Raw genomic sequence first — 13797 nt, 5'->3', positions numbered from 1 at the left:
GGCAGGGGGGCGTTAATAATCTGGAAGTCGGGGAAGGATGCCGCGATGAAGGGACATGTCTGGCAACGAGGCACGAGGCGAGCAATGTTGAGCTTGGAGGACCTAGGATTTGGCGATGATGAGCCCGACTAGAACTTGAATGGGCGTGGACAGAGGGGGTTTACGGAGCTTTTGCTGCTGGCATGTACAGTAAAAACGGACCAGGACGACTTTTGCAAGTTAATTTTCCTTTTCTTTTCTCCAGGAGCTGACCCCGTTGGGCATGATCTATATCTGCTAGGGTGATGGCTGCGACAGGCAGTCTCTAATTCGTACGGCGTGAATGCGGGCGCTGAAGAGCAAGCAATGTTTTGACACTCGCCTCTACTCCCTAAACATGATGGCGCCGCCATCCCAGCCGGCCAGCTCGCCGACGTTTGCCCTCTCCACCTCCTCGAAGCCGTACTTGCGGTAAAAGGGCTCGACGCCGCTGACGCCGACGAGGAAGCAGGCGAGGCCGCGGTCGTCGACGGCGCGCAGGCCATGGCGCAGGAGGACGCCGCCGAGGCCGCGGCCCTGGAGGGAGGGGAGGGTGGCGATGGTGGAGAGGTACCAGGCGGCGCGGCGGCGCGGGGAGCAGAGCAGGCGCGGCTCGATCTCGCCGTAGACGCGGGTGAAGACGGCGGTGGAGTCGGCGGGGATGCGCGTCGGGAGGAGGCGGTTCTTGAGGCGGACGTAGAGGCGCATGAGGGGGGCGAACCAGGCGTCTTGCGATTCCCGACGACATCATGTTAGTCTGGTGATAGTGCATACACCGCGGCAGACGTCGGGGATAGACGAGGTGTGACTGGGCACATGGCAAAAGCCCTGGCTGGGCCTTTGACTAGCGAGGGCCTCACTCACACGGACTGAGCCAGCGCTCGGCAAAGGAGAGCTGGTCGAGGGGCCGGCGCCACCAGGTGAAGCCGACGGGCACGCCGAGGGCGTCGTCGACGAGGACGGTGAGGTCCCAGCCGAGGGTCCACCACCGGGCCTGGAAGTGGCGGTAGATGTGGGCGTGGAAGTCGCGCGGGTGGGCGTCGCGCGTGGGGAAGAGGACGTCGAGGAGGGAGTCGCGGCCGAAGGAGGCGCGGTAGAGGGACGTGACGGCGTCGACGTCGGAGCTGAGGCCGCGGCGGAGGTGGTACCCCGGCGGGCAGGCGACGGGGCCGGCGGTGCGGTGCTGCGGCGTCGTCGTAGTCGCCGGTATTGTCGTCGTCGTCGTCGTCGTCATGATGGCTGCTGCTGCCGGGCGGCTCTGTGGCGGTGGTGGGACGTGCTGGACCGCGACGGGAGTCGGAGCTGGCGACGGGAGAGGTGGGTGCGATGTCGTGATCGCGCGGAGAATGATGCGGTTGTGGTGTTGAGGAATCAGACGCCGGCTCAGCAATGTCGCTGGGTACGGGAGACGACGACGGGGCATTCAGTCAGAACGCTCAATTACTGCTTCTCAAAGCAAACGGAAGAAGGTGCTGCTTCACGGCAATGAAGCAGAAGACCAATTAACAGACTTGTTAAAGCAAGCCGTGGTGTTGTTGAAGACGGACGGATATGTATATGCGAAATCCACGCCGGATACACCCACTCACTCACTCATCGCATGCACGGCACGGCACGGAGACGAAAATCGGCACCATGAAAGACTCATCGCCGAAGTCTCGGTCTACCCGTTTAGTCAATCTCACCACCCAGTTGGGGGGCAGAGACCGTGGATAGGTTCGTTCGGGCCGCCCGCCGTCGGCGCCGAAGGATGGATGGATCCAATGGCCCACACATCACATCCAATGCTGGGGCAAGGAGGACTCGGGCCGGGGCGGCAGGGCGCGCGCGGGCAGAGGAGGGCATTTTCCCGGTTTGGGAGGATGGGAATGGGAATGGGAGTGCTGCGGCGGCGGCGGCGGCGGCGCTAGACCTGTGACTAACACGCTGAACGTGATGGCGTGCGAGTGCCAGACTAAACCGCCCCGAACAGGCTGCGCGTCCTGCCGCGCCCTTTGCTGCATGCGAAAAGAGCAGGAGACGAGAGGAGGCTCGTTGATGATGAAGGCAGAAGCGGCGATGTGCGGAAACGAATGATATGCCAGGGACGGGAAACGCTTTTTGAGGGTGCGACCACGAACACCCACACCAGGCACGCGAACACCAGCCGGCAAACCCACCACAACGGCGATCGTTATCCTCACTCGCACCCAAACGGCCCAGAAGAGAAGAGTGATAGGCACGCTGTAGATGCAGGAACAACGATGCGACGTGCTTAGCAGTAAGCTTAAAATTATTTATAGATGAGAAAGTCGCCTTGTGTGCCTGAGAAGCCGGCAAGCGATTCAGATCCAGCCCAGCTCTGCTCCGCCCAGCCTCTCCCGCGCCCCCATCTTCAAGAAGAGAGATCACAGATCTTGGCAGCCGCACGTTCGGGAGTGGAGGTTGATCCGCGGCAGCGGGGACGGGCACAGGTAAGAAAGCACACGCACAGTCACACACACACACACACTGCGGTTGAATTTGCGCAGAGTGCATGCATGTGTGCGTAGCCTTAATTTAGAACCCACGCGGGTATGTGTGTGGCTGACTGGGGGGAGGGGTTGCACCGTTTTGCGCCTCGCATTGTATAACCCTTTGGGAAACCATCCAAGACTCTCTTCAGCCTGACAAGCCCTGCCCTGCATGCAAGCCATGTCTTGGCCCTGACAGAGGCTGGAAGTGGACAGCCCAGGGAACATTGCCATCCATCGCGGACCAAAGAGGGAAACATGCCAGAAACGACGAGGCTGCCTCTGTTTGGGCAGCCCTTCGGGCCAACTCGAGGGGCGTATTACCGGTGATCAACATCTGCGGCGCGCCCCAAAGCAGCAACGATCGGGGGCCGCTCGCTCAGCCGCCCCGGGGGGGTCCCCCGGTCCATCTACAACAACTGTTTTCTCCAATGATCAAAACTCCACAGTCAACAGCCGGGTCCTTCTTGGGCAAGCATGGAGATGACATGGAAACAATGCCCTTGGCAAACATGCCCGTCTGATGGGGCTATTCCTGGCCCCAGCGCCGTCAATGCGACGACGCCCATTTTGAGATTGGGATTACCCATGGCGGTCGGGCCTTGGCGCGGGTAAGGCGTTGAAGGTTCCCGCGACGAGAGATTGTATATAAAGGACAGGGGAGAGAACTCATGAGAATTGGAAGCATCAACACAAGCTCATCGACAACAACAACAGCAACAACTTCTCTCCTTTCTCCTCTTTTTATCTCTCTCTTCCTGTTCAAAGACAAAAGACAACAAACACACCGCCAAAATGGTCCAGATCTCGCTCACCACGCTCCTCGCCCTCGCGGCCACCGTCCAGGGCGCCTGCAACAAGGGCCCCGCCATCAACGGCAAGACGGTCGACCTCATCAAGGAGTTTGAGGGCTTCGTCGCCTCTCCCAGTACGTTCTCTCTCCCTCTCTGGCTCCTATCTCCTGCCCTCTCCCTCCAATGCTCTCCCCATTATGAACTGCTGCCGTGACGCCGCGAAAACTGACTGGTTTTGACTCAAAACAGAGCCCGACCCCATCGGCCTCCCCACCGTCGGCTACGGCCACCTCTGCAAGTCCAAGGGCTGCAAGGAGGTCCCCTACAAGTTCCCCCTGACCAAGGACACGGCCACCAAGCTCCTCCAGAAGGACGTTGTCGTACGTTTTTTCTCTTCCCCTTCCACTCTTCCTCTCTCACACACTCTATTCCCCCAACCTCCGTCTTTTCCAGCCATCCTTCCTCTCCTTCCCCTGCTCCAATCCCCGTCAGGGCAACCTCCAACTAACGTCGAACCGCCCAGGGCTTCCAAAACTGCATCGCCAAGTACACCAACGACAAGGTCAAGCTCAACGAGAACCAGTACGGCGCCCTCGTCAGCTGGGCCTTCAACGTCGGCTGCGGCAACGCCCAGGGCTCCCAGCTCGTCAAGCGCCTCAACAAGGGCGAGAGCCCCGCAAAGGTCCTCCCCGCCGAGCTCCCCAAGTGGCGCCTCGCCGGCGGCAAGGTCATGCCCGGCCTCGTCCGCCGCCGCGCCGCCGAGGTCAAGCTCTCCAAGGTCAAGACCACCAAGGGCGCCCTGCCGCCCAAGTGCTAAGCTAAGGCGTGCGTGCACTTACCAAACAACATTGCTGGGTTTGGGGAGGGGAAGGCGATATCAGGGACCTGGATGGATGGATGGATGGATGAGTGGAGGGGGGTTTTCGGCTAGGCTTGTCTAGAGCGTCGGTTTGTACAAAAAGCTTACACGGTTCGCATCTGGTCTTAGAAAAGGGATGGCTGGCTTTCTTGCGGCACAACTGTACAAATGTCTTGGGCTACACTTGGTACATACTTTCTTTCAAAATCAGCCTTCGCGGCGATGAACATACTTGAGAGTACAGACTATGCCAGGGGGCAACGTGACGCAAGCATCTCAGCCATGGCGATGAACATACGACAAGCTATGCTGGGGACAAACTGATGCAAGCAGCCCAGACCCTGAATCACCGCCGCACGACAACAGACAAAAATGTCAAAACACAGCATGTATTGGTCACAGTCTTCGTCAATAGGTATATCCACTCGAATCTACAGTCTGGGCTAGTCGTCGTTGGCGCTGCCCGGATGCCAGCCATGTACCGCGAGGTCCCTCGCCAGTCTACTCCGTATCCAACACCCCCCTCCTCGTTCGTGAAAGCGTCATTATCTGCATCGTCATCCGTGTCGTGCGCCATCCATCCGCATTTCCAACAGCAAAAAGCCGACAAAGATATATGAAACCACCGCACCAAAAGCAGTCCGCCGTCGCTAGGTCATGAGCAAATTTGACATGTACAAAAAGATCCAACCCTCAGGGCGTGTTGCCCAGCACCAGCACGAGAAGCATCCCGTTGAGCAGGCACGAGACCACGAACCCGCTCCACACGGCGAGCCGGTACACCAGCGAGAGCCGGTCCTGGCGGTACAGCGTCATGCCAAGACCGGTGCAGGCGCAAAACAGACTGACCATGACGCCGACCGTGACGCCGGCGTCCACCTCGACTCGGAGCTTTCGCTTGCCCGTCGAGATGAGAATGCCCGCGATGCCTAGCAGGACAAACGATGCGACGAAGCAACCCACTGTGCCCCACAGAAGCGACCTTTCCCTGTATCTCATGGCCTTTTGTTCGCTGATGCTGGGCAGTGCGTAATGCGTCGTGTACCCCTGGTAGGGAAACCCGTCGGAGCTGGCGTAGCCCTCCTCTTCCGAATCGACAGCCGTCGACGAGTAGCTCTGGCTGGTGCTCTCGGTGGAGAGGAGGGGCCGCCGCTCGCCACTCTGGCGATGTCTAAACCACTGCTTTGCCTTTTCGTAGGGCATCGAGACGATGGCATGCACGTATGCCATGCCTGGAAAGCCCGTGTCCTCTTCCGGGTTGATGTAGATGGCATAGTCGTCTTCGGCACCTCCAGCATCGCTACCGTCGTCGTACTCGTTCCAGTACTTGACCTGAGAGCTCATCTGTGCTGGTGGCAGGGCGTCGAAGTTGACTCGCGTCGTTCTAGGCCTTGTCGGCTCGGGCAGCGGCTGTTCGTCCGACGACGGCGAGCCGGGGTCGCTGAGGGCCGGCGCCGCTGACCGAAGCTCCGAGAGGATCTCGTCGTACCGCGTTTGGAGGGGGCTGAAGTCGCGCCTGGTGAAGCTCTTTGGGTTCCCCAGGACGGCGTCGTTGAAGCGCGAGGTCAGGGTGGTGGAACCTGTCCATTTCTAGAGGCCGTCAGCATCATGGTCAACGCAACGTTGGCGTGCTCACGTACCCTGTACTTCTTGAGAATCTTTCGAAAAGCAACAATCTGGGCGTTGGCAAAACGCGACAGGGCCTGAATGTCATCACCGCAGCGCATCAGCTCTCTTTCGTACTTGGCGAATCGTCGCTGGCGCTTGAGCGAGAACGACTGGTCGCTTGCGGCAGAGTGTTTGGCGATGCTTCGCTGGATGCTGGCGTTGAGGTGTTCTGTCCCTGGTCAGCCACGCGACTTGATTCGGGGATCGATGGCCATTGACGTACCTAGCCGCCTCGAAATCTCGTCGGCCTTGCTCGTGACGAACATGTCGACGCGGTCGTGCTGCATGCCGAGCTCGTCGAAGAGCCCATCCTCGAACTTGCGCAGCGCAGTGTCCTGGTGGCCGGGGATGGCCATGGCCGAGGCCTGGTCGCGCGTCGTGTGGACCTTTATCTCATGTTTGAGAGAGTTGTAGTCGAGGTTGTCTGCAGGTTCAGGCTTGACGTTAGCGACCGTTGTGCGAATTTTGCCTTGTTGGCATCAACCGGCCGCCGTTGGAGCGCCGCCACCGGCAACGTCCCCGACGTCACACGGCAGAACCGAGGCAACACAGCACACCAGCGGACGACATGGATGCAGACTGGGGGGATAACGTACGCAAGCTCCATTCTGGAACCGATTCCTGTTCCAATTGCTGGCCGTATTTCATACTTTGGCGTTGTCAAGTGTAAGGCGGACTGGTCGCTTGCTGCATTGTCCAGTATGCCGCGGCACGGATGTGGGGAAGTGTTTCAGGACCGGGTCACGCAGGCCTCCGGGGAAACCAGCTCGACGGAAGCACCGCTCGGCGACAGGTGTCAATGCCAGAGGGCAAGGCCGTGGGGATTGCCGGGCAGAATTGCTGGTTCAATTGCAATGACGTATCGTCTGCAGGCTGGGATGGATGGTGGTCCCTGGCAAAACGGTCGGTCGGCCAGGCGTGGCGGGGGCCTGCAAGATTGCGCCTTGGCGGGTCGATGATGCGGCCTGGCTGGGGCGGAGACGTGCAGCAGCAACGGTGACTGACACCCTCGGGCAATGAACCTGGAGAGGTCGGGTCGGGTGTGACCTACAAGGCCGACGTTTGGTGTATTTAAGGGAGACTGGGCGACGGCCTAGAAGCCGAGGCGCAGGGCGTCGTCGTTCTTTGACCGTGGGCGAAGATCGGAACAGAACCGGCCAGTCCAGCGGGAGCGGCCTGGACAGACAGTGTGTTTTTGTCAGCCGCCGACGGGGACAGGGACAGGCGATTGGATTCCTTTGTCAGCGGTATGCTGGACCCTTGTAGGCAGTCGAGGAGGACAGCGGGCACAGGAAAGGAATGAAAGGGCATTCACGGACGAGGGAAACGGGATGGAGGGTCGGACCCCAAGATCGGGGAGCACGGCAGTATTAAACGTCGAGACAACCTTTTTTTCCCTGGGGTTGCGAGCATAGCCTGGGCGATTGCACCAGGCCGAGCCCGCAGGAGGGCGAGATAAAGGCGACGGACAAGGTTGTGGCGCCTGGCAGGCCCAGCCAGTGGCCGGCCAGTCACTGGGCGACCGGAAGACGCCACTGCAGTGGGGTGCACGCCATCCATTCGACCCATGGAGGCATCAGATGGGCGCGCAGCCAGTGGAGGCCCGCCGATATACAGTGGAGGCATGGCAAGCGCCTGTCCTGCTGGGCTGCTGCTAGGAAGTCGCACCTGCAGCTGGGGACCGGGGGGCCCGCAAGGCCCGTCACCCCTCTTGCTACTGCTCCTCCCCTGGACGACCCCAACCTTGAGCTGCCCAACTTGCCCGAATCGCCAGCTCGCCTTGGGATCCATCCATCCTTGCCCACCGCGCACACCCACCCAGGCAGGCCCAGGCAGTGGACGTCTCCATCCATGTCATCGACGGGACCCCTCCCCAGCGTCGCCTCCAGCTCACCTCACCTCACTCCACGAAACCTACCTGCCCAGTCAGTGTGTTCCAGACCTGCCAGGCCCAATGGGGACGGCGCGTCCGCCTGGAATCCGCCGTGGCCGTGGATGGCGCCAGCGAGGCTCAGCCCGGCGGGCCCTCGCCGTGGCCGGGCCTCCACTCTCCCACCAGCAACCTGGGAGAGACAGCGCTCTGCGATGCCGCCGCCTGCTGGGTCCCCGAGGTCCCGTCGCCCCGGAATGCTGCTGATGTGGGCGGGCGGCGCCATTGGGGCTGCTGAGGTGTTGAAGGTACGTTTGCTGGTCGCTACGATGCGAAGAATGCGGTCGCTGACCTACGAGTACCAGAACGGACAGAACACGGAGTAGTGGTCCCCGCGGACGGTCCTTTGCCCAGTACAAAGTACACCGACAGTTGTAACTGCAGCCGCAGGGCCAGGGACGAAGTGGGCGAACCAACTATTAGAGCGGCGTACATGACATCAACGAATGGCTTCGGACACGGGGCCACAGGGATTTTTTGGCGTGCGATGCACGCCATCACTCAACTGGCCGAGTATCTAATCCGGTACCTACCTTGCAGCTACACGTCGCAGGTCACCTCGCCTCTGCTCTCGTTAACCGGTACTGCAGTCCCTTCGCGCCCACAACCCGGTCTCTCTGCAGCCTAGCCCGGCAACCAGGCGCGCCGGCACGGATCAGGACCCGTCGCGTTACGTTTATGGATCTCTCCCGTCACTCAATCGCAGTCCGTCGTTGAAGCAGGTGCGCCGCTAATCTGGGCAAGTACGAGTACTGCGGGCCAGCTATCGACGGCTGCGGGGCCCAGCCAAGCCTACTCCCGTCCAGGGTCGTTGGCCCGTTCATCAGTTCAATCAATCTCTGACCCAAGCTTCGCCTTTATCCGCCCTTGGTTGGGCGTTGTGGAATCGTTGGCCGCCGTGTGTGGCTTGCCCAAACGCCAGCTTCACATGCATCGGCCATGACTTGATGCTGCAGCCAAACCCTGTTGCTAAAACTCCGTACGTATGTACGTACAGTACTAAGTTGCCGGCCGACGCATGCTGCCAGGCTGTCCGCCACCGTCCCGGTCTCATCCTGTTCCGGCATCGCGATGCGACTTGATGCACGCAGGCTCTCGTACGACGGACCGGGCCAGTTCATCGGCATCGAGACGCCGTTCATGCTCAACCGCGAGTCCGGCCATGGCCCGTGCAGGCCGACGTGGTCAGCATGGTCAGCGAAGGCGGGCCCCGCAGCGACCCAAAGCAAAATCATAATGCAAGGCCGTTGGTCATGTCACGATGTCGCCGGCGTCGTGTCGCACAAAGGCCGGGGGACGTGGAGGAGTGGGAAGTTTCTGTCACACCAGCCTTGCTGCCGCCTCTGCGACGTAGCATCAGTGGCAGCTCCGGGATAGATTGGCAAGCCCCGGCCGGGGACGCACGTACTCGCAGACCAATTGCAGTGGCGGACGTCGGATGCGGCCTGCGCCCGTCTTTTGTCTGCCCGGGTATGCCGCAGCGCATCGCAGCAGCAGCAGCAGCAGCAGCAGCCGCCGCCGCCGTCGTCGCAACACGAGACGGTACGGTACGCTACGGAGCGGTACGGAGCGCTGTACCATGCGGTGTGGCATGGTACGGTACGGCAGGTGCGCAAGCACTCGCATGCGAAGCGCAAAAGTCATGTCATTGTCATGTCCGCGGGCCCTTTGCAAAGTGCGATCGCGGCGTCTCGCCCCAGCAAGGGTTCGCCGCTGATCGAGACCATGGTTATCTCGCAGGGCCTAGGCCCGCCCTCGACGACGATGAGTGGCTGCGGCAACCAAGGCAAACCTTGTGCATCTCGGTGCTACTGCACGCCTGGCGCCGGCCGAGCGCACGGCAGCCACGGCATCTGCCAGCATCAGCATCAGCGTCTGCATTTAGCAGTCGGCGTGTTTGCCGGCAGACGACGGCTAAATTGGACTGAGAAAGCCAGTTTGGAAACTGTGAGTCCTCTGGCCGCGACGATTGGCCAATTGCTGGTCGACGAGCTCACGATCCGCCCGTGTCGCCTCCGTCAGCGGCTGACCCCGGAAAAGAGGCTCTGACGGACATGATCGATCATGTCAAATCCTGCTCGCGTGACACGTCTCGGAGTCCCTGCACGTCCCAACAGCAAACGCCGAGACGAACCACGTCCCCCGGCTGGGAAAACCTGAACCTGCAACAGAAAGGTGCCGTGCCCCCTGCGAGGCGTGACTGGTGCAACTCGACTGCGTCCGATAGGTGCGTTCCACTTGCAACGACACGAAGCCACGGGCAGGATTTACGATACGGCTGCGGCGTCGCCCCCTGGCCCGGAGCAGGCACGTCTTCTCCACAAGGCGTGCGAGGACGGCGGGCCCTTGCTCGAGAGCTGATGTGATTGACCCGGTCTTTGCAAGTCTCGTCGCTGGTTCGCCGTCGTGGTCGTCGACCCTTGCCAACCGCTCAGTCACGGACAATGTCTGAATAGCGGCACCGCGACAGGTTGGCAGGCTCCGGTCATTGTCCGTCCGTGCCGGTGGAGTCTCCTGCCGTCCTTGATGTGGCCGTCTACTGCACGCCAGTCCCGCGTTGCAGTCGGGCCGGCGACAGCGCACTGAGGAAACATGACGGCGCCGCCCAACGAGTAGGGACCCGTCCGGGAGCCCCAAGTAAGAAGCGGAAGTTGTCGTGCTCCGTCAGACTAGGCGCCGTGACGATGGCTGATCTACTGTACAGTACCATCCAACTACCAAGTTAAAGAGCAGGCCGTGCGTGGTGAAGCCAAGCCGCAATCGGAGAAGAAGTGCAGACCCGGCGTTGGACGCCGCAGAGGCTCTTCCAGCCGAGGCAGGAGGGCAGACGACCATCGACAGCGCTATTGGGGCGGCGACAGCCCTGCTCTCCCATTCTCTCTGTTGAAGGCCGCACCCCTGACGGATGTGGCAGGTGGTCACATGGCCAGTCGCGCGCTGGCAATGACATGCCTGCCCTTCCGGGCAAGAAGTGGGGAGGAGACTTTGGAGACACCGACGCAGACGCAGACACCGACCCAGAACCAGAACCAGAGTTTGGAACACCAGGCCGCATCTGTTGACCGAGCAAATGCAAGCAAGCAAACCCTTATTTTCTTCCGCAACGGCGGCGCCATCGAAGCCAAGCACCGCCCTGGTCCCGTTGGCCTCTTTCAGCTCCCCGCGCGCGCAGCCTCGTTGCCCGTTCCATTAGCGCAAGGGTTCGGCAACGGTTCGCCTGCCGACGGCGCGCCGCATCGGTCTGCAACGATGCTGCAGTTGTGCATCGCAAAAGGGCGGCGCCCAAGACGTCCTAGGCCGACGCCTCCTCGTGCAACTTCCATGCATATGGACGGAACTAGCCGTGGCGCCCAAAAATGAGTTGGAGTACAACTTGCTGCCGCAGGCCTTGCCGCCGTCTCGTCTTCCCTCCGTTCTCTCTGTCCTGTTTGCGCTCGGGCTGGCCGTCGTTGAACCGACCCCGATCCGACAATCCGCTTGCCGATCGGGAACAAACGAGTCGTGCCCGTGTTGTATCATCTCTGCCGCCGGAGGGTCGAACACCTGGCGCACCCTTCGTCGTCCCAATTTCCAGACACATCACTGTGCAAAACCACGCAGTGGACACGCCCCCCGAGAATTGTGACTTGTGGCGCCGCCCCGAAGAAACTCATCGCCGCAACCCGAGTCACGGGCCCGCCCTGCCGCCGTCCGGGCGATCCAACGGACCAACGACCACTAACCCGCCCGCACAAAAAGACGCCCAGTCCGCTCCACCCTCCGAGCGCCGATCCCATGGGCCGTCCGTCCGTCGTTTTCTTCAGCGATTGCCGCGATTTTGCTCCCTGGTCAAGGGAAAAGACGCCATCCGGGGCCCGCGCCAAGGCCCGCCGGTCCAAACCAAGCCCTGCCCAGCCCTGCCCGCCGCGGCGGTGGCCCACGACGGCGGTCGCTCCTGTTTGCCTGGCGCGTTTGGGGGCCGTGGGTGGCCCCCGGTAGCCGGCTGGTCTAGCACGTCAGTTCAGGTTGTCCGCTTCGTAAGTTCCATTACACGCCATTCGCCGGCGAACCAGCGACCCGCACCCGTCTTTAACCGCTCGGCGACGGAACGAATACACAACGTAGTAAGGTTATATCGGCCGGCAAGGGCGTTCGGCACTCACGAGCCGCGTCGAGCGATTGCGTTCAAATGCTTCAGTATTTGCTCGGCCGACGGCAACTGCCGCCATCTTACGTACGAGAGCCCCGTACATTTGAGCTCCGTTGCAGCTTTAGACTCGGCGATCATGCTCCTAAAACGCCATATACCTGGTCTAGATGGTAGTGATGCCATCGTCCTGCGGGTCGTCCCGCTATATGCCTTGTCCCTTGTAATCCCAAACTCAACAAAATTTCGACCCGAGCCAAAGTCTCTGCTCGAACGGTTCTCCGAACGCTGGGCTCCAGAAAAGGTGGCAGCTTGTTCCCCCTCGCCCTGATCCAAATCCTTCCTCGGATGGTTCTCCGAACGATGGGCTCCAGAAAAGATATGTGCAGTTTTGTTCCATGGCCGCCATTCATGCTGCTTGGTAATCCAAAATGCATTGCGCCTCCAAAACGCCGACGATGCTGCCGCTTTCCGTGACTGCGATGATGGAGCGTGATCCGCAACTCCCCTCTTCATCTGCCGCGTCTGCGTCCTGCGGTTGCATCGCGCGCAGCATCTCACCCGCCTGCCGGATGGGCGTGTCCGAGGACATGGCGATCATGCCGCGCCTTTCCAACACGACTCCTGGCAGGTCCCGTAGCGGTTGCCCGAGCTCCGCGCTGGACAGTTGCCGGATCCCGCTAGGCGTGGCGACGCCGTTTTGAACCCTCACCCAGCCCGTCTTGGAGTCGAATCCTGCCCGCAAGAGGTCGACTCCCAGACTGTCCAAGGTCAAGTCCGCCGACCCAGAAATTTCTTCCCAAGACACGGCCAGGTGCTTGAGTATCTGCGGCACCCTCGTGGCGGCGCCGATGGCACCGCCGGGATGGTTTCTCGCAAACTCGGCCGGTACATTTTGGTGTAGCTCATTTGCGACGGTTATGGCCAGGGAGTCGGCCAGGGCCAGAGCCACTGTCGTCGAAGTTGACGGCGCCGATACGCCAAAGGTGACTTTTTCGGCCTCTGGAATCGGGGCCGGCAGCAGAATGGCGTTGGGGCGGTGCCTCATAAACTCGCACGTCTCTGGTCGCGTGTGCGAGGTGAGCACAATGGTCGGTAAGGACTCATCAAGATGGGGCAGGAGAAGCAAGAGTTCCTGAGTCTTTCCGGAATAGGTGATAAAGAGCAGTGTGTCCTGGGGGCCGACAATTCCAAGGTCGCCGTGGAGAGCCTCGGTCGGATGCAAGAAGACGGAGCGAATGGCGAGGCTCTGCAGCGTCGCCACGAACTTCTTTCCGATGTGCCCTGACTTGCCGACACCGATGACGACTAGCTTGCCATTGGCAGCGCTCTGGCGCGTGATTGCCTCGACGGCTCTGTTGAAGCCGTCCTGAGCAACACCGTCTGTCTCATATAGTTGAGACAAATTCTCCAGCGCCGCAGCCTCTGTCGATAGGACGTGTAGGGCACGCGATAGCCGCCTCGCCTTTGCTTCAGCTTGCCGGGACCCTTGCTGCTCGCCTAGCGTGAAGGGGTCGGGTGGCTCGCAGAGAGGCCCATCGTCCGGGGAGACGCTCGGAGTCGGGGGTGACGGAGGTGGATTGGCCGGGCTTTTGTGAGCACCGAGCACGATCACGGCGCTTGTCTGGATTGGACGGTGCTCATAAGGCTGCCGGTAAGACATGGCCACAAGCTGCTGGCCTAGGGTCCCCCTTGGTGGTGTCTCCGGTACGGCCTCGGGGAATTTGTAGTGCCAGATGTCCAGCGATAGAGATTCGGAAATTTCACCTTGGAAGTGCCGCACAATCAATCGCACTGCTCCAAGCGGGAGGAGAGACGCCTGAAGCCGATGATAGCTGCTGGTGCGTCAACGCGCCGCCGTCGAGCCGTCAGGGTGCGGGCAGCATCTCCAGAAATTCCGCGATCTGAGG

At 61.0% G+C, this 13797-nt stretch overlaps 4 protein-coding genes across 4 annotated transcripts; 1 reads left to right on the top strand and 3 right to left on the bottom strand.

Annotated features, from left to right (window-relative positions):
• Positions 1–363: 363 nt before the first annotated feature.
• Positions 364–1252, bottom strand: PLICBS_004941 (uncharacterized protein; the record flags this gene model as incomplete). The annotated part of the gene is made up of 2 exons (XM_018325672.2): positions 364–746; positions 883–1252. The coding sequence occupies 2 exons, from the start codon at positions 1250–1252 to the stop codon at positions 364–366; spliced, it is 753 nt and encodes a 250-aa protein (XP_018175424.2).
• Positions 1253–3305: 2053 nt separating this feature from the next.
• On the top strand, positions 3306–4121 carry PLICBS_004940 (uncharacterized protein; the record flags this gene model as incomplete). The annotated part of the gene is made up of 3 exons (XM_018325673.1): positions 3306–3438; positions 3554–3684; positions 3828–4121. 3 exons carry the CDS (start codon positions 3306–3308, stop codon positions 4119–4121), a joined length of 558 nt encoding a protein of 185 aa, XP_018175425.1.
• A 735-nt stretch (positions 4122–4856) lies between these two features.
• PLICBS_004939 (uncharacterized protein) lies at positions 4857–6187 on the bottom strand (the record flags this gene model as incomplete). The annotated part of the gene is made up of 3 exons (XM_018325674.2): positions 4857–5753; positions 5804–6000; positions 6055–6187. 3 exons carry the CDS (start codon positions 6185–6187, stop codon positions 4857–4859), a joined length of 1227 nt encoding a protein of 408 aa, XP_018175426.2.
• A 6109-nt stretch (positions 6188–12296) lies between these two features.
• Positions 12297–13550, bottom strand: PLICBS_004938 (uncharacterized protein; the record flags this gene model as incomplete). The annotated part of the gene is made up of 1 exon (XM_018325676.2): positions 12297–13550. One exon carries the CDS (start codon positions 13548–13550, stop codon positions 12297–12299), a length of 1254 nt encoding a protein of 417 aa, XP_018175428.2.
• Positions 13551–13797: the final 247 nt, after the last annotated feature.

This window comes from Purpureocillium lilacinum (genome assembly GCF_023168085.1).
Source record: "Purpureocillium lilacinum CBS 284.36 DNA, scaffold_3, whole genome shotgun sequence".
In the NCBI taxonomy this organism is placed as follows: domain Eukaryota; kingdom Fungi; phylum Ascomycota; class Sordariomycetes; order Hypocreales; family Ophiocordycipitaceae; genus Purpureocillium; species Purpureocillium lilacinum.
The sequence above is the reverse complement of the archived record's forward strand: the minus strand, read 5'-3'. Positions and strand labels throughout refer to the sequence as shown.